Source organism: Acinonyx jubatus, chromosome C2, assembly GCF_027475565.1.
Source record: "Acinonyx jubatus isolate Ajub_Pintada_27869175 chromosome C2, VMU_Ajub_asm_v1.0, whole genome shotgun sequence".
Taxonomy (NCBI): domain Eukaryota; kingdom Metazoa; phylum Chordata; class Mammalia; order Carnivora; family Felidae; genus Acinonyx; species Acinonyx jubatus.
Genome location: NC_069384.1, coordinates 66,910,055 through 66,935,713, shown reverse-complemented (window position 1 = coordinate 66,935,713; position 25,659 = coordinate 66,910,055). Strand labels below are relative to the sequence as shown.

The following is a 25,659-nucleotide window of genomic DNA, read 5'->3' as shown; positions in this document are numbered from 1 at the left end:
GGATTTTTGACTGTGTGGGGATTGGCGCCCCGAGTTTTGTATTGTTCAGGGGTTGACTGTATATTTTTTCATTTCGATAAAAAATACTACTTTCCCATATTCTGTTTTTCACATCACAGGTAAGTTGCTTTGGAATGTGTCTATCAACAGAATAAAAGGACACTTATAGACATAAGTATAATTATGAGGTATGGCTAATTTTCGAATTTATTTATTTATGCAATCTTACCAGGACCAGAAAGGAGCATTATTTTAATTTCTGAGCTATTTTATAAAAGACCTTAAAGTGATAAGAACAGTAGTCAGTATTTCATTTTAATTCAAATTGAGAAACTCCATTCTTTTAAAAAAAAACAAAACAAAGTGTTTTTGTTTGTTTTTTTTAAAGATTTTATTTTTACATAATCTCTATGTGGGCCTCGAACTCAAAACCCTCAGATCAAGGTTTGCATGCTCTACTGACTGAGCCAGCCTGGCACCCCAAGAAAAACTGTCAAAATATCACTTGAGAGGTGCCTAGGTTAAGTTGGTTAAGCATCCAACTCCGGCTCAGGTCTTGATCTCGTGGTTCACGAGTTTGAGCCCCGTGTCAGGCTCTGCTGACAGCTCAGAGCCTGGAGCCTGTTTCAGATTCTTTCTGCGTCTCCCTCTGTCTCTGACCCTCCCCCACTCATGCTCTGTCTCTGTGTCTCAAAAATAAATAAAAAGAATTAAAAAAATATATCATTTGAAAGATCAGTGTTATTGCTGGGCATGGTAATTATTTATTTATTTTTGGTATAATTAGGGTAGACTAGAATATGATACTTTCGCCATTCTGGGCAAGTAAACAGAACTATGACTCTGAACCACATTAAAATGTTGATAGTAAACATTGACCTTAAATAAATAGCTGCTACCCTTGGCCCAGTACTAAGGTATAGTTTTTTGGAGTCATTAGTGATAAATTAATATATTCCTTGAGGGAACTGGAATAAAAACCTATAACATATAATTTACATTTTTGTGTGATACAAAAATTACATTTCTCGTGTGACAGTTTATTAATATTTGAAGGCTATTATCATGTACACTTTTCCCACTCCTCTTGTCTCTTTTCAGCGTGCTAAGCCTAATGGCTTTCTCACACCATGTGACCTTTTAGGGCCTTTTGCTGCTTTCTACTACTTTACTGCCTAGATTCTAGTTTCCTAGCCATCCCTCTTAAAAATGTGATAACTAGGGGCACCTGGATGGCTCAGTCGGTTAAGCATCCGACTCTTGGTTTCGGCTCAGGTCATGATCTCAGGGTTGTGAGATTGAGCCCCATGTGGGGTTCCATGCTGAGCATAGGCCTGCTTGACATTCTCTCTCTTCCGCTGTCTCTGCCCTTCCCTGGCACACATGCGTGTGCACGCCCTCTCTCAAAATAAATAAACATTTAAAAAATGTGGTAACTAGAATATAGTACTTCAGATGTGTTCTCGTTACCCTAAGGTGAGGGGACAGATTGCCTTCCTTGTCCTAGGACTGTACGTTCCAGTAATGTACTCCAAGATAGCAGCAGTTATTTTGATAGTCATGGCACAGTAAGGTTCACTGTATTTGCAGCCATCTAAACTCCCATAGAACTTCTTTTCATGCACATGTGTTTTAGGATTCATCTGTGAAGTCATGTAGATTTTTTAAAATATTTTTATAAATTTCAGTTGCTAAATCCTGCTTTATCCCCGTTGTTTTATTGCAAACTTCAGCTTATTGTTGTTCTTCCTATATGTTATTTCTGTAATCTAGCATATTAATTACTTCATCTTTATTATAATCATCAAATTTATTTGTACTACCTGAATAGTTGATAAAAGTGTGGAACCAGGCAAAGAACAGGTCATCAGACCGCTCTCCAAATTAACATTGAACCATTAATCACCTTTGTTTCATTAAAGCTTTGGACTTGTCTAAGAATCCCTACTAGTACTATAATCTGTCATTTTTCTTGCATCGCTCTGTGAATATCATCAAGAACTTTGTCAAATCTCTTGCTGAAATTACCATGTTGATTGTTTAGGACATTTTCTGTTAACCCAACAGGTTTCTACCAAATGATTTCATTTATAAAATACTCTGTTGTCGTAAATGAAAAGTGAGATTAAGTTGGCAAGTCATCCTTAATGAATTATTTCTGGCTCCTATTTAACACTGCAGCTGTAAAATTAAATCCTGCAGGCACATGCAGAGTCACCTAATCCAGTTTATTAAAACAACTTCTTGTTAGAGTAAAACCCCATCTACAGAGAAGGGGCTAGAAGGAAGAATTCTGAAATAATAACAGTGGTCATCTTTGGATGTTTTCCCCCCTACTTTCTTAAGTTTTCTAAAATTATAGAAGCAATGGCTTTAATTTTTGAGAATTCTGCCCATCATTTCCATGTTAACGCGTACTTTATTGTGAAACCTTTTGAGCTACCCTAGTCTCAAAGTGACTGTGCTCCATTTTACATTTAGAATTTTACATTTTATTTCTTAGATTTCCAACATGAAAGAGATGCTAAAATGGAGGGAGGGATATTATGAAGTAAATTTGAGCTCATAAAGTCCTTGCATTGAAATGAAAGAATTATTTTCTTCTTTCCTTTTATTTTATGGGGAGACAGAACCTAATCCTCCTATTGATGAAGTCATCAGCACACCGGGAGTAGTGGCCAGGTTTGTGGAGTTCCTCAAACGAAAAGAGAATTGTACACTGCAGGTGCGAACCATTTTCATTTCTTGCCTCATATTTTAAATCCCTTTACAAACTTACATTTTATATACAGATTTGTTACTTAGGTTAATTTATACAGTGGGTTCGTTTTTGATATGATGTTCCTGACAACCACGTTGCAAGCTGCTTTTGATAGCTTTGTCAACATCTAGGCCCTTGGTTTTACTCTTTAGAATTCATGTCATTTTTATCATGAAGATTATTTTATGATGATTGTGGATAACATTTAATAGGGAATCGTTTGCAGTTGAAGAGTCACTATAAGAATCTAAGTGTGGGCTACATAAAATTGGTTTTGGAAGATTTTTAGATTACATTGGTCGGCTTTGTCAGGGCTGTGTAACATGGGCTAGGTTAGACTCAGTAATCCCCAATCCTGGTTCCAGTTAATTCTTCCCATTCCCCTGAAGAGTTTCCAGGGAGATAGCCTTATGAATCTCCATGCTTCCTGCTGTGTTAATTTAGTCTGTCAGTACTGTATTATATAGGGGTTCTAAGAGGAAATTCTGCAACTTCTGGATTGGATAGTTTTCACAGTAAAGAGAACCACCTGTCAACTGACTCGTCCTGGGAGTTATCTAGAAATTTTTAAATACTGTTTTTGGGTTTTTTTTTTTTCCCTGAATAAAGTTGAGTTTTAGTAGACTGGCAATTTTTCAGTAGCTGTACTTCCTTGGAGTAACCAATTGAATCAGTTTCTGTGTTATTCTTTAACCAATACCTGTGATATCTAAATTCTCACTTATAGGATCTAATCTGAAGGGCGTGGCCCTTTAGAAAGACTCTGCAACTATAAAAATTGGTTAGGTACAAAGTGGATCACAAAATGAGGTTAATTTTCCAAGTATATCTGACAATAACAAGTTAATCGTAAAGGTAACTTTCACCCTCTTGTCTGCTTTTGCCTTATTCTCTGAGGCTGTAGGGAGGGGGACATTTTTATAAATGATAATAACCTCTGTCCCCAGGTTCCTTACTCTCCAGAGGATTGTAGGTAATTCATAAAACTTGATGCCTTGTCTTGATATTTTCTCTCCTTTCCTCCCATCCCGACTTTTCTCCTCCTCTTACTCTCTTTGTTGCGGTGATGAGTTATTTCCAGAAGAAAAACAAGAAATCCAGAAAAGGTAGAGTACTTCAATGTCCCATCAGTTTTTCTTCTCCAGTTTGACACTGACTAATCCCCAAGTTCATTTGAATTAGGATTCTGTTTTGGTGGCTGCCTCTTGGATTGTAATTCTGGTCCCCATCTAAGGCCAGGATCATCGGACACCTGAAAAATAATCAGGTTCACCTAGAGAGCAAGGAAAGAGACTTTTATCAGAAAAAAAAAAAAAAAAAAAAAGGAAATCCAGACAACCAACACTGCAGAGTACCAAGCCTGAGCCCTAAGCAACCTGCCAAGAGAACCAGAGGGACCAAATGAAGAGCCTTACTGCAGTTTATCATTTGAAAAAGCTTTGTAGGAAGAGGGAGGTAGGGAAAATTATCATTTTGTTCATGTTTATATCCTCTGACAGAGTAGTTCGGAGATCATGAAGTTACTCCTGGATTGAGCAGTTTTTAATAGGTGGTCACAGATGTCTAGTTTCTTAATGTGTATAAATGAAGGCCTAAAATGAAAAAAGAGAAATGGGTCTTTCCACATCTCCATGTTCTCCAGTACTCCCTAAAGAGTGCAGTATGTCCTCTTAGTGCCCTCTCCTGGCTAACACATGTAAATTTTACATCATTTGTGATTCTAATCCTAGAGCTTGGATCTTCTGAAGACGAAAGCCTTTGGAAATCTCTAATTTGCGTCTATCTAAATTCTCAGATTCCACCCTTGTGCAAACTAATAATTAGGCTGAAAGATTGAGAAATCATTCCTCTGGAAGTGACCACCTCATGATTTTCAACTTAGCTGTCCAAAGACTCTGAGAGATAACCAGCTGTTTATTATATAAAGGTCATCATCTTCAGGTTTTCTTCGGTGTACGTTTTAAGTACAATATGGTATTCTCTCCAGTGTGGGCAGTGGGTAATGTCAACCACTCCAGAAGCAGGAGGAGCAAGTATATTGAAGGAGACCGTAGAGCCAGGAGGCTTCGTGCTCACATAAGTAGACGTGCTCTGGGCAGCTCAGAGGGTACTCTTTCCTGTATCTTCTTAACACTAGGATGGAAGTTGTCCCTGGTAGTATGTCTACTTACTAGAAATTTGAATAGTGTGCTTTTGGAATGTGGCTTCTGCCATTTCTCTTCCAGAAAGAGAGTAATAATACATGGTCATAATTATAGCTAAACTCACTGATAAACCAAGTGGACAAACTTAATCCCTTCATTCTGTAGATACAGAACTGTGAATCCTAGTGAAGTCTCTTTTCACTTACATTTTGGTTCTCCCTATGCCCAAATCAGTGAGGTACCGCACACCAGGGAGATAAAAATGCCTGCTTTGGGCAGTGCTTCCCAGATACTCCTTTGCTTTCAAACAAGGTGAACATGGGTGGAATCTAGGAGTTTGGAAACATAGTTTCATCTCCCTAAGAGCATTCTCAAGCTCGGTGACATGTAAGCCTCAGACATACTTGAACCTTTGATATGCGATTGGTCTGCCTTATGGTATATTCCCTGGGCCCACTTTGTTTGGTTTTTGAATCCAGGCCCAGCATGTTTGTACTGTCCTTTGCAGTGCTGAGATGTTGCATTCTGAAACCTTCTTACAGAAGCTTAGTATGAAAACAGCTAGAAATAAGGAAATTGCAACCTAGTTGCATTCATTAGGTACTCTTAAAATTGTAAATTGAAATGAAATTGGTTTAGTTTCCCCATTTTTGCTTTTCTTGTCCCATGTAAAAGCTTAATGTGATAAACTGCAGTAAGCCTTCATCCTCCTATGTCTTTTCCCATCCTCATTGATCCCTCTACCTTTCTTTAAAAGGTTGCTCAGATGACTCAGGCACTGTTCTCTGCAGTTTGATATCTGGGTTTATTTTTCTGATGTGAGCCTCTCTTTTCACTTGCTCTCCAGGTGAGCCTGGCATTTGCTAGGAACCAGAGTGGACCCGGCAAAGTGGCCAGCAACAGAGTCCTGATCCAAATGGAGAAAGGGAACCAGGCGTACCTCAACCTGGAGTGGGAAACTTGATAGGAGGTCAGAAGTACTTCAGCTTTGGATTCTCATTTTCCTTATTTAAGGAACTGAGCACCAGAAGGTAGAGACTGAGAAAGGGAAGAGAGAAAGTATCAAATCTTCAGTGTGTCCTTCAGATTTCAACTGTAGCCTTATTTAGCAAGTCTGGACAGTGAAAAGTAATAGTGGACTGATAATTTTTAAGCAATCACAGCATGACAGGTAGTTTTCCTTGCATGGTACCATTCTTGGAACACTAAGAATATAGTAGTTTAAAGCAAAAAGAGGAAGTAAGGGTTATAGGTACTTTGGCTACTGCTTATTACTTAAGTGATGCCATTTCTTAGATTGTATTCATCATGTTACTGATGTTTTGAGTTTCACGGTTACTTATATTACCTTTCCTGGCCATTTCTATCATAACTTTATGCAGTCATTTTTGCAACAGGACGTCCACATTTCACAGCTCTCTTTCACGTTAGATTCTAATATGGGACCCAAGGCTGAAACATTAACAACAACAAAATGATGGCAGTACTCAAAGAGATGTTACATAGTTTGAAGTACAACCAGTTTTTTACAAACATACATATTAAACACATTTGAAAGTTGTTTCTTCCAGCACTTTAACAGGGCCTGTATGCTGGGGGGAATTTTCTCCCTCCCTCCTCTTTCTCATTCCTACATATGTACATAGCACACAAATACACAGATGGGCATAGAAAGTGGCATAAATATAGCTTGATGAGTTTTTACAGGGTAAATGTCAGAGTAATCACTGTGTGTGCGTGAGAGAGAGAGAATGCTTTATTCATGTACAAACACGATTTTCAGTCGCCCCTCTGGTTCTGTTGATCATCTTCATCTGTCTCTGTCCCTGGTATTTTCCGATTTCTCTTCTTACCAAGGGAGGCCTTGAATTTTGCTTTCAGAGGTTATCATTATTGTGTACTTCTTAGTAATAAAGGTAATTCTGGTACGTTCTTCTTTTGCTGAGATATCCTAATTGCCAATTTTCTCCCATCTGTGTTTAGCCTGTTATTCACTTATTCCCCATTTTTCTAATCATTTTCACTCTATTTTGTTTTGCTTCTCCATTTCATTCTTTTCAGTAGCATCTGAAATTCCCTCTCATTTCTTGTAAGACCTTTGATACTAAACATCAACAGGCAGATAGCAGTTTGAAGTCTTGCAGCAGTTAGTATTCTGATTTTTTCTCATTGATAATTCTTTAATAATCCTTTACTCAGGTTGCTGTTATTTCATTTGCATCAAAATCTCACTGCAGTCTGTTTTCTCTTTAATATGGATCGGTATGTATGCTGATCTTACTCATTCTCTACACACTGCTTTTTCCTCACAGTTTTCATTACTTTGACTAGTATCTGACAACTCTTTGTTAAACTTGGAGCTTGCTGCCTGGTAGGAAGACTTGCTTTTGGCTTTTGTATTCACATCATCTGTCTCTCTTAATCAATTTTAACTCTGCTAGTTAGTTTTCCTAGAAAGCAGAAGAAACTAGGTGAACCGTTCTCTTTTTTAGCATCCCCTAAATAATCTGGCATGTATCTCTGGCATACTGTTATTTGAAATTTCTTGCCCTAGATACCAAAACTCCAAGCAATTGAAAGATTCTTGTCAGTGTTACAGGTATGTGTCAGAGAGAACGGAGTGGCCGGGCTTCATAAGCATACTTGATCAGGAGACGGTAATCAAGTCCTCTTTGAATGGCTGTGTAACATTACGCAGATCATTAGATTGTTGGACCTTTTTCTGATAGTTTCCTCATTCATAAACCACAAAAGCCAGAATTCTCTGGGATGTTGTGAGGAACACAGGAGTATGTGAGTAATGCTTTCATAATACAAAGTACTGAACAAATGCGAAGTTTTAATTCAGCACTGGTTTCAAGAGTGATTTAATTATGGAGGTGATATATGATGGGATTTTTATTTTGTGATGTTCAAGTGTTTAGGAATCTGTTGAACTTCTCTTATAACAAAGTTACCAAAAAGAAAATATTGTCCCTTTAACTGTGGTGCTCCTAGTCTGGGCCTTCTGCTTACTGTAATATCATTGTCCCATTAGGCTACTAGACTATACTGTGTCTCACTTGCGTATGTCACATTTATAGGTTTCTTGTAATGTCTCCTTTAAGTGTGTTCTGCTGTGAATTTGCTAGCATTCACATGGCTTTGGACTATGCCAATCAGATTGTCTTCCTTGTCTTCTGCCTCCTTCCCCAAACCCCAATGATGGATGATTTAGTTTTCCATATGACAACTGCCTTTCAGTTGACCCAAAAGCTTTAGAAGAGTCACAGCTCCACCTTTCAATGACTTTTTTGCTCTCCCTTTCAAGGGACATACCACTGATTTTTTTTTGCATATGTGCTTCATTTAAGGATAAGTAGAAGACAGAACAGGAGAAGGAAAGAAAACTAAAGTTTAATAAGAACTCTTAAATAGAATTTCAGGAGTCATTCTTGGATTTCTCCATATTAGGCCAGACAGTCAAATTAGTACAGAGATGGGCAGATTAGTAAAATGCTGTACTTTTTGTTGGCTATAATTTCCTTCATATCTTCAGTTTACTTAACTTTAAGAATGCTCTCTAAAAAAAGTTTTAAACTCTGTGCCTTTGTTTGGGGGCTTCTCATTTGTCAGAAGCTCTTAACGCTCTGAAGTTGCCAATTCTATTAATTATATACCAGTTAACTCCTTTTGGCCTACTTATTACTTAAAATATCTTTTGCCTTTTTTACTGTGCCTATATCCGGCACATTTTACATTAACATCCTCTCCCCTTTACACTTTGCTTATCCTATAGAAATTATTTACTTTTATTTTTTATTAGATAATATACATGGTTTAATCCAAAAGGTACATAAGGTTTTATGAGATTTCCCTTTCACCCCTGCCTTTCCATGTAGGTAACAAGTACTTACTTCTTACAGTTTCTTATAGTATCCTTCCAGAGATATTCTGTGCAATAACTAAACTAATGCATATATTGCTTCTTAACCCTTTTAGAAAATATAGTATGATACTATCTTAATGTACACCGTTACACTTTTCTTCTCATTCGTATCTTGGGAGATCATTCATGTCAGCATATGAAGCAGTCCCTCATTCCATTCATGGTCTTATGTCAGTTCTACTTTGACCTCCTGAATATTCTTGTAGTCTGAAGTATTTCTACTGGAATTCTCCATTTAAAAGTAATACAGAATCCATCTGATTATGTGCAAATAATGATTTCAGATTCTTTTCTTCATGTACAGAAAACCTTATTGTTATAGCTAAAAACAAGCTATTAAATGCTAATAAGATAATAAAATTATTTTTATCTTTATAGTTTGAATCAGCTTGGGTACTGACAAATATTGCTTCAGGAAATTCTCTTCAGACCCGGATTGTGATTCAGGCAGGAGCTGTGCCCATCTTCATAGAGTTGCTCAGCTCAGAGTTTGAAGATGTCCAGGAGCAGGTAAAAAAATGAAGCAAAGAAAAGCAGGTCAAAGAATACCATTTTTTCCTTTGGTCTTACATTCAGGGCCTCAGTTTTACCACCATGACAAGCCATGATTCATCACAGGAGTGTTCTAGAAATCTAAACCAAAATAGAAAATACCATAGTGAATGTAGGCAGAATTTCTTCTGGATTCATAAAACCATTTTCCTTCCCCTTCCAACGCTGAAATTTTTAAAGTCCTATATACTTTTTATATTATTATCTTTTTTTTTTTAATTTTTTTTTAACATTTATTTTTGAGAATAAAAATAAATTTATTTTTAATAAATAAAAATAATGAGAGAGAGCATGAACAGGGGAGGGTCAGAGAAAGAGGGAGGCACAGAATCTGAAACAGGCTCCAGGCTCTGAGCTGTCAGCACAGAGCCCAACGTGGGGCTCGAACTCACAGACCGTGAGATCATGACCTGAGCCGAAGTCGGATGCCCAACCGACTGAGCCACCCAGGCGCCCCTATTATTATCATTATTAAGATGTTATCTTTAAGTAATCTCTACACCCAGTGGGAGGCTTTAACTCACAACCCTGAGATCAAGACTTGCATGCTCCAGCAACTGAGCCAGCCAGGCGCCCTAAGCCCTGTATACTTTGTTAGAACATGTAAGCAGTTACTGGGCTTTTACTTGTAGGGATCTCTAGTAAGTAGCAGGTCTTTGCCACTTTTATGCAGAAAAAGACCTAGAAAGCAGGAATTTTTTATTACCGCCAACTTTATCAAATTCATAAACATAAATCACTGCTAAATGAGTATGATTTTCTTCTGCAGCTTAATTGAGGTATGATTTACATACAAAAAACAGCATATATTTAAAATGTACAATTTGATAAGTTTTAAGATAGGTATATACCCGTGGAACCATTATCACAGTCAAAGACAATATATTCCTCCCAAAAGTTTAATAGCTTTCTGCATTTTGATGCTCTTACATTCTTTGATTCTTTGTTCATTGCTTTCTTTTGTAAATAAGCTTAAGATAACATTTTTAATCCACTGAATAAGCCATTTGAACCTCTGCTCTGTATTAAGGGCTATATGAAAGGTTACTTTGGTGGTGGGGAGTCCCCTGAGATAAAAAATATGTATAAGAACTGGTTGGTTCCTCCTTTTAATAAACTTATACCCTGAGTGTTCACATGTATACTTTATAGTATTACTGATCTTCTTCCCCCAGTCCCACAACTACTTCATTTGATTCCCTGATAATGAACTTAGAAATGTTCATAATGTCAGTGTGTACGTTGATTAGCTACCATATAATTTTGTAAAGAGTTACTGTGGTATTTTGGCATCAGAGAATTCTGTACAACCTGTCATTAATGAGTAATTTTTTCACAGGCAGTCTGGGCTCTTGGCAACATTGCTGGAGATAGTACCATGTGCAGGGACTATGTCTTAGACTGCAATATTCTTCCCCCTCTTTTGCAGTAAGTTTCTATTCTTACTATTTTTTTTGAGTAGTAAAAATATGGAAAGTTCCTCAGGAAGTAGTGCATTTTTAGAAATCATTTTGAATTTTCCATTGTTCTTTTTCATTACAGATACTTTCTTATTAACTTGTTCAGGTCATTTCTTCAGGCATTCTAGCTTACTCCAGTGCCAGTATTCTGAATTAGTGCTGTTAGAATTAATTCAACTTTATTTTCTGGAGAAAAGCTATTTAAAGACGTGTTTATGAGTAGCATTAAATGATTTAGTATTTATCTTATGCTATCAGATAATTAATGTCTATTATATAGTTTACCATTGTATCATCATGCTTATAGGTTATTTTCAAAGCAAAACCGCCTGACCATGACGCGGAATGCAGTATGGGCTTTGTCTAATCTCTGTAGAGGGAAAAGTCCACCTCCAGAATTTGCAAAGGTAAGGATTAGGCTTATGGAAATGGGCAGAAAAAAGTACAATTAAAAGAGTGTAGCATCAAATATTAATGTGAACAGAAAGATTGGTAATTTTGCATAAAATTTAAAATGTTAGAATTTTATATGTTTCTACAGAAATAGGGCTTTTTGTTTCTGTGTTAATTTGGGATAAATTTTCATTGTAAAAATTAGCTCTGAATTAATCTTAAAACCGGGCAATTTTTGTTTATAGCACAGTAAAATTCACAATTTATTAGCTTTAGCACTTGTGAAAATGTCTTTGCTTCTTTGGTCCACAAAGAGTGTTTTTCAACAAGGAATCTCATTCTGAGAACTGGTATATACTTCAGTCTCTGAAATTATTTTCCTTGGTCTCAGCATTCCCAAAGATGGAAATGCCACTTAGCCACTTGTTACTCCATTTCTAGAAGTATTAATCACCCCAGAAATTACCAAGTGTGTGCTGCTTGCCTTTTGGAATTTCTCACCTCACTTCTGGCTTTTATTCCATTGAATTTCATTATCATGTCATCTTCCCTTTACAGGTTTCCCCCTGCCTGAATGTGCTTTCCTGGTTGCTATTTGTCAGTGACACTGATGTACTGGCTGATGCCTGCTGGGCCCTCTCATATCTATCCGATGGACCCAATGATAAAATTCAAGCTGTCATTGATGCAGGAGTCTGTAGGAGACTTGTGGAGTTGTTGATGTAAGATATCTTAAAGTGTGTCTGTTCTTTTGTCCCTATGTTAGTTTATTAGTTTCTAAATGCTGGTAAATACTAATTAATACACTGTACTAATTTATTGGGCTTTGGGCTGCTCTCTTTTGTAACTTACATTGATGTCAAATCTGTTTGTTTTGAGGCTTATATAAAGAACTGCTCACCCTTTTGTTATGAGCAGTCCTTCAGCGGGAACATTTGGAAAACTGTGTAATTCCAGTTAGTGATAAATAACCTGAGACCAACCCCTGGATAGATAGTGAAAGGCATATTGCCACTAAAAGTCATTCCTTATCTTTCTGTCTCATTTAGAGCTTAATCTAGACTGGTGTTAGACTCTGAATTTTATTTTGCTGTATCTCCTTGTGATGCCTTTGTGTAAACAATTTACGGCTGTATTAATCCAATTTTTAGACAGTTCTTTAGAAGAAAAAATTAGACTGATAACATAATGGGGAAATGGTACGTTTACTAGCCACATGAAATTTAATTGAAGTAGGTACAAAGTAGGTGAAAGGAGACATTACCCCAAATGTGATATGTGGAATGCATCAGATGAGTTTAATGTGCAGAATACAAAACTCTGAGAGTACAGCTGACCACAAACTGAGTACAGATGAACAGCATAATGCTGTTATGAATTAAAGGCAGATGAAGCTGCACGAGGCAGAAGTGCAGCATTCAAAACCTGGGAAGTAACCTTTTATGTTCTTTAGTCACTAGATTATGGTGTATTTTAACCATTTCTTTTTAGTCATCAGATCCTAAAATAAATGTGAGAGAAATGGCCAAGTTTTGAGAAGAGTGATCAGTCTCATTAAAGGGAAAAGAAAAGAGAATTTTTAAGGGAAGTTAAAGCATATTAACCTGAAGTTAAGATTTTCAATAAGCTTTTTTCACATATGTACAGGGTTTCATGGAGAGTATATTTTTGACTGGTAAGTTGGCTGAGGTTTAATAGAAAGAGTTCACTCTTTGAAGTGTGGAGCCTGGCTCTCATTTTTAAGTTAGTTCACCTGTTGGCACATTTTCAACTCTGAGGCAATGAAAACTGTATTCAAGAATGAGAGGGAAATCTTGGTATCCAGGTGATGAAATACCTGGGAAAGATTATTAGGAAAGATTTGTAGTTTTTATCCAAAAGTGCTAAATAAAGGGAAAGATAATTCCTCTAGGGGATATACGAAACCCATCCTCCTAGGGTTCTCTTAACAACTACCGTAGGTACCTTTCTGCTCTAACATCATGTTACATTATTTGGTTTGGATTTCAGCCCTAAGGAAAAGAGACTAAGGCTAGAACTCTTGCATTGATATTTCTTTTTCTGGTTGCAGGCATAATGATTATAAAGTGGTTTCTCCTGCTTTGCGGGCTGTGGGAAACATTGTCACAGGCGATGATATTCAGACCCAGGTATGAATAAGTGGTGACTACTGTTTCCCTTCAGAAACAGTACATTGAACCCCGTGATTATGTTTCTATTACAGTATTTAACTCCATGTTTTTGGGGAGAGTTTCATTAATGTTTGTCAAAAATGTTGCCTTAGGCAGCTCCTTTAGTACCTTCACTGTCTCTATCTTGTCTGTTTCTTGGAGCAATTTTGGGTTCCCTTTAGTTAGTCAGGTTTATTTCCCACTACTACTTGAAGTGGTTCTTGTGAGCATCTGAAGCCTCCAGTAGCAGCCTTTCTCTGTCATCTTCATCTCCTCTCTGATAGCTTCCTTCTTTTTGTGCATGCTAAATCTCCTATGTGAGGAGGATTCTTCCTTGTTCTTTTTTTTTTTTTGAGAAAGAGAACAAGCAGGGGAGGGGCAGAGGGAGAGAGGGAGAATCTCACGCAGGCTCCATGCTCAGCAACGATGCAGGGCTCCATCTCATGACCCTGAGATCGTGACCTGAGCCAAAACCAAGAGTTGGACGCTCAGCTGACTGTGCCATCCAGGTGCCCCTTCTTTCCTTGTTCTTAATGTCACTCCCATTCTATTCAACCTCTGTATCAAGATATATCATTCACAGTGGCTTGTTCTTGATCTCTCTGATGCAATGGCATTGTCTTTAAAATTCTTTTCCTAGGCTTCTGTGGTGTTCCAGTTATTTTGAGTCTCCTGTCTCACAAACCACTTCTTAGCGCGCTCCTTTTCCTGTTCTTGTTTGTGGGATTATCCCCTGGAGGGGATAATTATTCACTGATTTTATTTATAACTTCAGCTATCACCCTGGTGCAGCTTGATTGAGAATCGAGAATAAGATTTTAGCCATAACTCTTTCTTAACCAGCTCTTAGGTGGAAGACATTTAATGTCTTCACTTTTCTAATCCCTAAAATTTGGATTTGTACTCAAAGGTGTCTTCCAGATCTAATATCTACTTCAAATTTATGCTTCAGAAAGGAACCCATTATTTTCCCTGGTATATCGGGGCCTCTGCTTATTTGTTATTTACCTCAGTGAATGGCACCAACACTTGACCAATCCAAAAACCTGGACATTAGCTGGATTATTTCCCTGTTTTCCACCTCTGTCATCAGTCACTAGCTGCCATCTCTACTCATCCGTTGCATTTCTTGCTATATTCCTGTATCACCAGAAGGATGCTTATAAAATGCAAATTTGATCATGTCATTCTCTGACCTAAAATCTTTTTATGGCCTTCTGTTGTCCTTTGAGGGTGTTTAAGATCCTTTGAAATCTGGCACCAGTTTTAATGGAATTCTGTGCAACAGAATGAGGAAGCCCTTAAGCACTGATATAGAAATGCCTCCAGGTTGGGGCACCTGGGTGGCTCAGTCAGTTGAGCGTCTGACTTCGGCTCAGGTCAGTCATGATCTCATGGTTCATGGGTTCGGGCCCCATGTCAGGCTCTGTGCTGACAGCTCGGAGCCTGGAGTCTTTCAGATTCTGTCTGTCTGTCTCTCTCTCTCTCTCTCTGCCCCTCTCTTGTTTGTGCTCTGTCTCTCTCAAAAATAAACAAACATTTAAAAAAAAAAATACCTCCAGGTTATATCATTTAAAAAGAAAAACAAGGAGCAGAATAGTGTGTGGAATATATTAGTATTTATATAAAAGGAGGCAGAGAGGAGAGAAAAAAATAATATGTATGTTTGATTATATTTGCATAAAAATTCTCCAGAAGAATACATAGGAAACTAATAATCTTGGTTGTCTCTGGAGAACTGGGTTGCTGGCATACAGGAATGGAAAGGAGGCTTTTAACTATATAGTCCTTTATTATACTTTCTGAATTTTTAAACCATTTCACTGTATTTGCTATTCACAAAAAGGTTCTTTCCCTCCCCGTACCATGCTCTGTGCTTCTGCCATGTTTATTCCTTAAATTAGCTATGACCACATTCAGCACTAAGATTTAACACAAGCTTGCTTCTCTCTGCTCAGAACATAGGCTTGCATCCCCATCCCTGCTTTTAACCACTGACTCACACTAATACACACTCTGCCACTAATGTCGTCTCATTCTTCAGGACTTCCTGTTACTGTTTTTTTCTCTGAGAAGCCATGTTCACTTAAGTTAGGTGTGCCTTCTTTTGTTTCATCCATCATACCACTTACCACACTGTATTGTAATTATCTAATCACTAGATTGTAAGCTTCTAGAGGGGGGAACGGTGTTGATCTTGTTCATTTTTGTATTTCTGTACAGTCTTAATAGTTCCTGGCACAGTGTTTAATACTGAATGAATGAAGTTCTGTATCTATACATCTACTTCTGATGTCCCTCAAGTTTTACTCCTGGGTCTCCAGTAGCCTGTTAAATATTTCTGCTGGCATGTCTCACATTTGTCTCTCTCAGTTTATCTTCTTCCCCCAGAAAGCCAGTTCCAGGTCTTGATTTTTTCCCCCCCATTTCAGTTAATGAGGTAACTGTTCACTCCTACTTGAAGCTTTGCAGTCATATTTGGTGTCTCCATCTCTCACACCTTGTATAGCAAGTCACCAGCTCTTGATTCTTTGTGTTTCAGTATCCACGTCTGATTACCTTAGAACCTTGAAAGGATTTGTACTTCACAGTTTTAGTCTCATTCTTCCTTGTAGCCTGTTGTTAATTTTAGGGGTACAGAACTCTTGCTTAATAGCCTCACTGCTCTATTCTTTCCTTATTTTGGTACTTTGTTGTAGCTTGTCTCAGCATTTTTTTGTTTCCAGCCTTTCTTATCTGCTGTGTCCTTCCTCCCTCTTCTTTGCTTATGAAATTCTATCCATGTTTCAAGGCAGTTTCCCCACACCCATGAAGTCTTTTTTCATGATTACTCTGCAAGTACTGTCTTTAACTTGTGACAGGTTTATTTTTTTTTATTATTTGACTTTTTTTTTTCCAAAAAAATTTTTTTTAACTTTTATTTATTTTTGAGAGACAGGGCATGAGCAGGGGAGGGGGAGAGAGAAAGGGAGACACAGAATCTGAAGCAGGCTCCAGGCTCTGAGCTGTTAGCACAGAGCCCGATATGGGGCTTGAACTCACTCACTGTGAGATCATGACCTGAGCCGAAGGACTGAACCACCCAGGTGCCCAGTGTTTGGACGTGTTTAGTTTCTAGAGCACATCTTTGGCATTTAAAAAATGGCTTTGTAATATCTCTTATACTGTTAAGATTGTGCCTCTTTAAACACAAGTTTTAGTATTTTTTGCTGTATTAATAGGCAACAAATGGCTTTATTTTAATTTGCGTTTCTTTCATTACTTGTGAGGTAATCTATCAAAATTGTAGTTTCTCTTAACAATTTACATGTTAAAGACAGCAACCATCTTATCTATTGTAAATTTTTTTTTGCATTACATAGTGTGCATTTTAAATTTTGTATTTTTTGACATGCAAATATGTCTATTTGATGAAATTTTAATTTTCCCCCTGTAATTTCTTCCATTGTTTTTATGCTTTGAAAGTCTTTCACTATCCCTAAACCAGCTATATACTGATACTTCTGTTTTATGGTGTCTTTTTTATGTTTACTCTTTAAATTGGTTGTGGGTTTATTTGGTAATGGGTTAAGAATTTTTTAAAAATTCTTCTCAAAAATAAAAAAATGTTTTTCAACCAGTTAACCTCAGGAAGAACTTTATTATATATTTAATTCCTTATAAATACCCGCATTTGTTTCTGGACTAGATATCTGTTCTGTTAGTTATTCAGTGATTGATTCTTGTGCCTACCACAGATTATTTCAATCATTTTAACTTCATAATTTAGTTTTGGTAGAGTAGAGCTCCTTCGTGTATGTTTGTCACTCTCTTTCACCTTTGTAAGCTGCATGATAGCTGGGGTCCTATCCTTTTTTATCTTTGTGTCCTCTAAAGCACCTGGTGTACTTCATGTAGTATGTATTTGTTCATTGACGGCCAGGTACAGTGTTATCAGAGGACTTAAAAATCTGAGGCTACTTCAGATATTTACACATCCAAAAGCCTTTTAATATGCTGTAGGGATAGGAAGGTGAAGGACCAATACATTGTAGTACCTTATGAAGTAGCAGTTGTACAGTTACAATGTGTCTAGCAGAACTGCTTTGGTAATGTTAGAAATGAATTCTTATTGTCAGTGAATATTCTTTTACATATATAAAGTTATTTCTAAAATTTCAAGGGGAGACATTATTTCTTTGCCTATATTCTTCCTAAAATAAATGAGTTAAAGATTTACTTCTCTTTGGAACAATACAGATTAAGTTTCAAACTTTTCCTTTTAGGTAATTTTGAATTGCTCAGCTCTGCAGAGTTTATTGCATTTGCTGAGTAGCCCAAAGGAATCTATCAAAAAGGAAGCATGTTGGACAATATCTAATATCACAGCTGGAAATAGAGCACAGATCCAGGTAATCCCATAGCATCTGTCTTTTTCCTTCTATTTTTATTGATAAGGTTTAGGTTTTTTTCTGTTGGGCTTACATTTTTTTTTCCATTATTGCCTTGCAGACCATTAACTTCCAACATTTTTATCTATTTTTTTTTTTTTTTATCCTACCTTACAGAAGTTTTATCCTACCTTACAGACTTTTGAAACTTATACTTTGGCCTTGGTTTTTCCCTGTGCCTTAAATATTTGATGATGTGCCAAGACCTGAGAGAGTGTCTTGTATTTTTGAAATGTTATGATGGTCTTTATACTAAATAGATTGGCTTTACTCTTGCCAAGTAAAATATTTTTTCCTAGCAGACCTCATCTATTGGATAACTTCAGTTTTTCATAAACCTTTGGGGACCCATTTTTCTCTAAAAGGTTATCTGCCCTTTAATTTTGTTCTTCTGTTAGGTGGGAGAGTAACCCATGTGGAAGATAAGCAGTGGGCCAAAGGGTTCAGCACAGGCCATGAGAAAGGCTGAACAACTGGTTGTAAAAGATAAAACACAGACCTCTAGGACTTTAATTGGAGGGGAATCATAGAGATAGTTATCTCATCCAATACTCTCATTTAAGGATGAAACTGAAAAATGATTTGTTCAAGGGAACCCCTAGTAAATGACAGATCAAGATGAAGTGTCTTTCCACTAAACTTTGCTGACTTTCTTCACTAGTGTAATAGAGTTCTTGATCAGGAAAGCATGGTTAGTCATCCCCAGAATGCTGCCAGGGACTGAGATTGATAGCTATAGAAGTTCATACCATAGCATGCATACAAGGGGATTTCAGTGATAGTTGATTACCTGCTGCTGTTCGTGTCTTATATAGAGTTTCTCAGTTTCTTGATATAGGAAATTATACGAACCCATTTTAGGTTCTTGAGCTAAGGAGAAACATGAAAAAAGTAATTTGAAGCAGACTATTTTAGTGTTTATATATGAGAGGGGGTGAGTAAAAGTACTCTGCCTAACTATAGGCTGTGCTGGTAATCTGGGTGGGAGTTGGTAGGCTGGAATAGGATTGTGGCAGTGCTAAAAGGGAAGGAAAAGGGTGGCTCAGGAGGTTTTAAATTGAGATTGTAGAGACTTAGTGACTGATGAAATTTAGAATAAATAAATACAAAAAAGAGCCTTTGTAAATACAAAAAGAACTTTGAGAGGAGACCTGACCTGATATAGAGGGTAGATGATATGTTTGAAGTGATTAGCCGATCTAAAGCAGATTGTTGGCTATCATGGGCTGGGGTGCCCAAAAGTGAGGACTGGAGGGTTACATCACAAGTGTCGGAGTTGGATGCTGTGAAAGAAATGAGACTAGCAGAGGAACAGAAAATTGAACTTCCATAATTTGTTACTGTGGGTGAAATGAGAGAGGACAGTCAAAGAGAAAAGAACTTGGGCAGAAAACTAGGAGATTATAAGAACATAGACTCCAGGGAGAGTTATCAGTGTACCAAGTACAGTTGAAAGGTCAGGGGTGAGAGGACTTCTTCTAGTTAATTTTTAAAGGAGGGAGGCGTGTCATTAGTGAAGCTAGCTAAAAAGTTATAATTAGTATCATGAAATTTTTGCAAGTTTTGTAATTTCCCTTTTCATTTAATTTTTAAATTTCAGACTGTGATAGATGCCAACATTTTCCCAGCCCTCATTAGTATATTACAAACTGCTGAGTTTCGGACAAGGAAAGAAGCAGCTTGGGCCATCACAAATGCAACTTCTGGAGGATCAGCTGAACAGATCAAGTAAGTACTAGCCAGGTAGCATCTTGTAAATCAAAGGAAAAATTATTATGTCTACTAGTTATGAATGCTCTATGCTAATCTCTTGCAAGATTGTTCTAAGTTTCAAAGTAGACTCAAATTCTTCCATTCCCTCCTGCTGAAATAATTCGAGGATAAGAGAAGTAAGGCATAGTTGAGGTTTGAGACAATATTAGTATTTATAGGGTGGCTTTAGCCTACTCTGGAGCTTTTTTGTCAGAAACAGGTAGTCTAGAAGGTTACTTGTAGAAGCCTTAAGAATCTAACCTTGGTACCTAATTCTTGCCATTTTTAAAAAAATTATTATTTTGAGAGAGAGACACACACACACAGAGTGTGAGCAGGGGAGGGGCAGAGAGAGAGAGGGGGAGACACAGAATCGGAAGCAGGCTCCAGGCTCTGAGCTGTCAGCACAGAGCCCGACACAGGGCTCGAACTCTTGAACTGTGACATCATGATCTGAGCCGAAGTCGGACACTTAACTGACTGAGCCACCCAGGTGCCCCTAATTCTTGCCATTTTTAGTTTAGAAGTCTTACTAGAACTGGATCAAACTTGAAAGAGAAGTCTATCTTAGAATAAAGTGCCAAATTTAGTAGAGGCAAGTGTCTCCTGAGGTCCTGTAGTATTCAATAGAGAGAGATCTCTATTAGCTTGAGACTTAAATGACTCCTTGGGTGGCTTATAATCTTAATGGCTAGAGAAGGCATAAATATGGACAGGAATCAATTCCTCAGAGGAACATCATATAATTAAATGCTAAATTATGGGCATTCAGTATTTCAGATAAAAAAAGATTAATGATGAAGAGGAAAATGGAACCTAGACTCTTAGTCTGCCTTAACTTTCTTTATGGGGAATTCAAATGAGGGGAAGATGATTACAAATAAGTGTTGGGGGCACCTGGGTGGCTTAGTCGGTTGAGCGTCCAACTTCGGCTCAGGTCATGATCTCACAGTCTGTGAGTTCAAGCCCTGCTTCGGGTTCTGTGCTGACAGCCCAGAGTCTGGAGCCTGCTTCCGATTCTCTGTCTCCCTCTCTCTCTGACCCTCTCCCGTTCATGCTCTGTCTCTCAAAAATAAATAAACATTAAAAATAAAAAAATTAAATTAAAAAAACCAAATAAGTGTTGAAGTACTAATCCCTTCCTCATATGTAATATCAGGAAGAATACAACTACTCATATTGTTGCTTTGTGGGTTAAATGTTCACACTTAACTATAATTTTTAGTGCTCTGTTAGGAATTTAAAAATGTAAAAGGTAAAGTAGTCCTAACATTTCAGGAATTGGTTAGATACAGAATATAACTATACCTGAAATAATATTTAAATAGACTAACACATTGCAAGTAGATATTTTGGTAAAGTTCATAATGGACGGGTTTTCGAGGAAGATTTCAAGTGGTCTTCAGAAGCATTTTGTATGAGATTAGGCTTTTTTCTACCTCCTGAGATTCTATTTCTGGGGTACTATGATTATAAATATGCCACTACCGGTAATGGCATTTATCCCAGTAATGGCAGTAGTAAGTAATGTAGAAGATGCATGTTTTCTTAATTGAAATGGTTAAACTGTACACATATTTTTAAAACATTTCTAGGGGCACCTGGGTGGCTCAGTGGGTTAAGTATCTGACTTCAGCTCAGGTCATGATCTCACAGTTTGAGGGTTCAAGCCCCGTGTTGGGCTCTGTGCTGACAGCTCAGAACCTGGAGCCTGCTTTGGATTTTGTGTCTTCCTCTCTTTCTGCACCTCCTCTGCTTTTGCTCTCTCTTTCTCTCAAAAATAAATATTAAAAAAATAAAACATTTCTAAAATACCGTGGTATATTTCATTGAAACTATTCAGGGTTATTTTGCTCTGTTAGAGAAGAGTAAAAAAGGCTACTATTCCTTTTTAAAATTCAGCATAGTTATTTAATATTAATGGAGTTCATTATCAATCTCCTAGCAGTTTCTTCTTAAACAGATGAAGTTAGTGGAAAAATTATTACAAAAATATTACAGTCCAAATTACAGAAAATAAACGAATAAAAGACATCTGGGTGGTTTTTGCTTATTCTTATTGAGTAGACAAGATTTAGATGCAAGAAACAATTAGAGTAACTTGGAAATAATCCATAATTTTAGGTTAATATAATCAAATGCTAAATGTTCCTTGGTTCTTAAGGGATAAAGAATATCCCTTAAGAGGATATCCCTTTATGAGGGATAAAGAATATGGCCTTAAATTAGAGAACGTTTCATGAAAGAGAAGAAACTCGCCATTTGGGTAGAGATTTGGTTATTTTGGAGGAGAGAGAATAGCAGGGGAAGTGTGAGGGAATGTGCACAGATAATGTTATTGGAAGAGGCAAATCAATATTGCTATAGTTTATTCTTCTGCAAGATGAGGAACTGATGGGCTTTGGAAACTGGGATGAAGGCCTTAGTATATTGGGAAGACTCTGAGTGTCTTTAGTGTTAAGAGTAATACAAAGAACATAGTATTTTGAGCACAGGAAAGAGCAGTTGGATGTTCTTAACATCTTCATTAGTGTAGTGTATAGTGATGGCCAGGATTAAAATAATACTTATAGTAGGAGTTACAGACCTTGATACTGGAAAGAAGGATCTGTAGGACTTGTTGGCAGGCTATAAGCAAGGAAAGGGAAGAGTCAAAGATAAATGGAGAAAATGGGAGGTGGGTGCCCCTTTCATAAAAATTAGGACACAGAAGAAGCAACAGTGGTATATAATAGATTAATATAATAGTGATTAATCTCTGTATACTTTTTCTGTATGTTTTTCTGTTTTCTAAATTTGTAACTAACATAATCACAAAAGAAGCTTGCTTTTTGTTTTTTAAGAAAAACAATGAGAATGATACAGATACGTTAAAGGAATGGTTGACAGGTTTTGGTGACTCAAAACTATGGTGTAAAGGAAGGAGAAATGGTCAGAAATAGCTTTAAGCCTGATTTCTGTTAATAAGATATATAGCCTTTAATTGTCAGTAAGCATTTAAATAAAGTTAGACATTATTATTAAATTCATTCCTGAGTAAATAATAAAGCTAAATATGGCATAAACTTTAAAAAATTAAGACTTTTTAAAGGAACATTTTTAGTTTTACAGAATTGAGATTGATAGTACAGAGTTCCTATATACTTCCCTCCCCTGCAGTGTCTTCTATTAACCTCTCACATTTAGCGGAGCTACATTTGTTAATGAACCAATACGGATACATTATTAACTAAAGTTCATAGTTTATATTAAGAATCACTTTTTGTGTTGTACAGTTCTATAGGTTTTGGTGAATACATGTCCTCTTTCTGCCATTGTAGTGTCATACAGTGTCACACTGCCCTAAAAATCCCCTCTGCTTCACCTATCATCACTACTCCTTTACCCCCACCCCTCAAATCCCTGGCAACCACTATACTTTTTTATTGTCTTTGTAGAAGTTTTGTCTTTTCCAGAATGTCATATATTTGGAATCATATAGTGTGGAATCTTTTCAGACTGGCTTCTTTCCCTTAGCATGTCTAAGTTTCCTTCATGTCTTTTCATGACTTGATAATTTCTTTTTATGACTAATATTTCATGTCTGGATATACTACAGTTTATCCATTTGCCTATTGAAGTATATCTTGGTTGCTTCTAGGTTTTGGCAGTTGTGAATAAAACTGCTGTAAACATTTGTTTACAGGTTTTTGTGTGGACCTCAGTTTTCATCTCAATTGGGTGAATGTCCAGAGTACAATTACTGGATTGTATGAAAAGCTTTGTAAAAAACCACCAAGTTGTCTTCCAAAGTGATTATCCTGTTGCATTCCCGCCAGCAAAAAAAAAAAAAAAAAAAAAAAAGAGTTCCTGTTGCCCCACGTTGTTAGCATTTGGTATTGTCAAGCATTTTGGATTTTAGCCATTTTAATAGGTGTGGCATCATTGTTTTAATTTGCAGTTCTCTAATGACATGATAATGATGTTGAACATCTTTTCATATCTTACTTGCCATCAGTATATTTTTGGTGAGATGTATGTTCAGGTCTTTTGCTGATTTTTAAATTCAGTTACTTGTTTTCTTGGAGTTTCAAGAGTTCTTTATACAAAACAGAACTGGCCTGTTGGGCCCATGGTGGCTTTAGCACCTGTTTCAGAGGTGTGATTATCTACAGGAACAAAAATGAAATCAGTCAAAACTATACTATTTTGACAAGTTGCTCATATTCAAAGAAAGAGGGTGTTCTAGTTTCTTGGAGTCCAATAATTGTGGAGGGGAAAAAGTGGAGATGGTGCTTGAGAACTAGTTTTCATTTATTTGTAGCTTCATTTGTGATAAAGTGTAGCTTGGGTGGTTGAATGGGTGTGCCTGTTTTTATTTCTACAGTTGAGAATGACCCACTTATTTCATGAAAGCTTTATGAAATTGAAAGCCTTGTTTGACTAAATTGTTCTTTGTATTAATTTAGGTACCTCGTAGAACTCGGTTGTATCAAACCACTTTGTGATCTCCTCACAGTCATGGACTCTAAGATTGTACAGGTTGCCCTAAATGGTTTGGAAAATATCCTGAGGCTTGGAGAACAAGAAGCCAAAAGGAATGGCACTGGCATTAACCCTTACTGTGCTTTGATTGAAGAAGCCTATGGTAAGATAGAGTGTTTTAAAATGTCCTGAAATTGTTTTTCTTCTTGCATTTCTGGCTTGTCCACATCTGTTCATGACAGCAAACTCCTTTGAAAAATTTGTTCTCTTATGAATAATGTTTAGTATGTAGAATTGGAAAAGAATATGCATTAAGTGCGAAGAGAAGTGAGTACCCTTCATAATTTAGCCATTTAACACTGGGCTCTAAGTATCTTCCCAGGTCCCGGGCTCTGCTTGCCCTTGGTACTCTTTCTTACGGAGAGAAAATAAGAAAATTTCTTACTCTTCCATCTGAACCTTTAAGAACATCCATATCTACTGTAGATGATGTACTGTAGATGATGCCTGACTCTATTCCAAGATTTACAGTTCTAATTTTGAATTGCATCTCTCAGTTCCTGTGTTTTAAAAAAATTTTTTTGATTTTTTGTCAAATTGGTTCCCATACAACACCCAGTGCTCATTGCAACAGGTTCCTGTGTTCTTAAAGTGTTCCTGACTCTAAATGTTTCTGAGTTTGATCTTAAAGAGTCACTGCCTTTTGGCTTCTTCATTCTTCCAGTCTCTCAGTCTTAACTATTAATCCATTGGTTTAGCAATGTACATTAACCTTTTAGTTCCCTAAGTGATTTTAATGTATAGCTGGGATTGAAAACCACTACTCCAGGGTTTGCTTATTCTTACGATTGGAATTAGGGATCACAGGTTATGTTCATCTTCAAGTTTATCAAATAATGCAGAATTGTTTTCAAAATGATTTTTAACAATTTACCATAAAAAATACTGCTTATAAAAGCGACAGCCACTTAGTGTAAGACATTTTGAAATATATAAAAAAAAATGTTCCTCTACCTGGAGATCTTTCTCCACGGAGATAAACGATTAATATTTTGATCTATATATTTTTAACATGGATATGTATATGTTTTTTTTCCTTTGAGCAGTGTTACCTTTTATTTCCAGTATTGCTGTAGTGGTTAGAGGTTGCTTATGCCTGCAAGTAAAAGAAAGCTTAGCTCAGATGGGCTTGAACTTAGTAATGGGAATGTGTGGGGTAACTGTTCTAGTTGGACTTACTAGTTTATTATACATTTGTTGACATATTGGATAGCTCAGAACTTAGAATCAGGGCCAAATAATCAGGCCATAGTTATAGTTCATTTGGAACACTTCTGCTACTGGCCTTAGACACTGGATGATATGGTGACTGTTAGGGAAATCACTGCTTCTGGGGACTGGTTGTTGCTTGCATGTGTGTTTAAGGTGTCAGTTTGTAATACTAGCATTCAGATGTAATCCCAGTGATACTTTATATGCTGTTACAAAATACTAAAGAGGTAGAAGTAGAGAAGAGAATCTTCCTTTAAAGAAAGGAGACACGGCAAAATATAGTGTCACTGGAGTTTCCAATACATATATACAAAGAACGTATATGTATACAT

At 36.9% G+C, this 25,659-nt stretch overlaps 1 protein-coding gene and 1 long non-coding RNA gene across 5 annotated transcripts in view; one reads left to right on the top strand and one right to left on the bottom strand.

Moving 5' to 3' along the window:
- Positions 1-25,659, top strand: part of KPNA1 (karyopherin subunit alpha 1) — a 70,078-nt gene that overhangs the window by 41,064 nt on the left and 3,355 nt on the right. For all 3 annotated transcript variants that reach the window (XM_027060989.2, XM_027060990.2, XM_053220930.1), the window contains 9 exons: positions 2,631-2,725; positions 9,212-9,343; positions 10,725-10,813; positions 11,153-11,252; positions 11,797-11,960; positions 13,310-13,388; positions 17,675-17,800; positions 19,440-19,567; positions 24,040-24,218. In XM_027060989.2, coding sequence (XP_026916790.1) covers positions 2,631-2,725; positions 9,212-9,343; positions 10,725-10,813; positions 11,153-11,252; positions 11,797-11,960; positions 13,310-13,388; positions 17,675-17,800; positions 19,440-19,567; positions 24,040-24,218 — 1,092 coding nt within the window. The remainder of the gene's footprint in view (positions 1-2,630; positions 2,726-9,211; positions 9,344-10,724; positions 10,814-11,152; positions 11,253-11,796; positions 11,961-13,309; positions 13,389-17,674; positions 17,801-19,439; positions 19,568-24,039; positions 24,219-25,659) is intronic.
- On the bottom strand, positions 348-25,295 carry LOC128315195 (uncharacterized). Of its 2 annotated transcripts, none has more exons than XR_008297691.1 (3): positions 18,630-24,046; positions 5,846-9,466; positions 348-4,034 (listed from the first exon to the last, which is right to left on the bottom strand). It is a non-coding gene; the product is annotated as an uncharacterized LOC128315195 (long non-coding RNA). The 2 variants fall into 2 exon arrangements; XR_008297690.1 differs by lacking the exon at positions 348-4,034 and adding an exon at positions 25,070-25,295 and having other exon boundaries at positions 6,640-9,466; positions 18,630-23,739.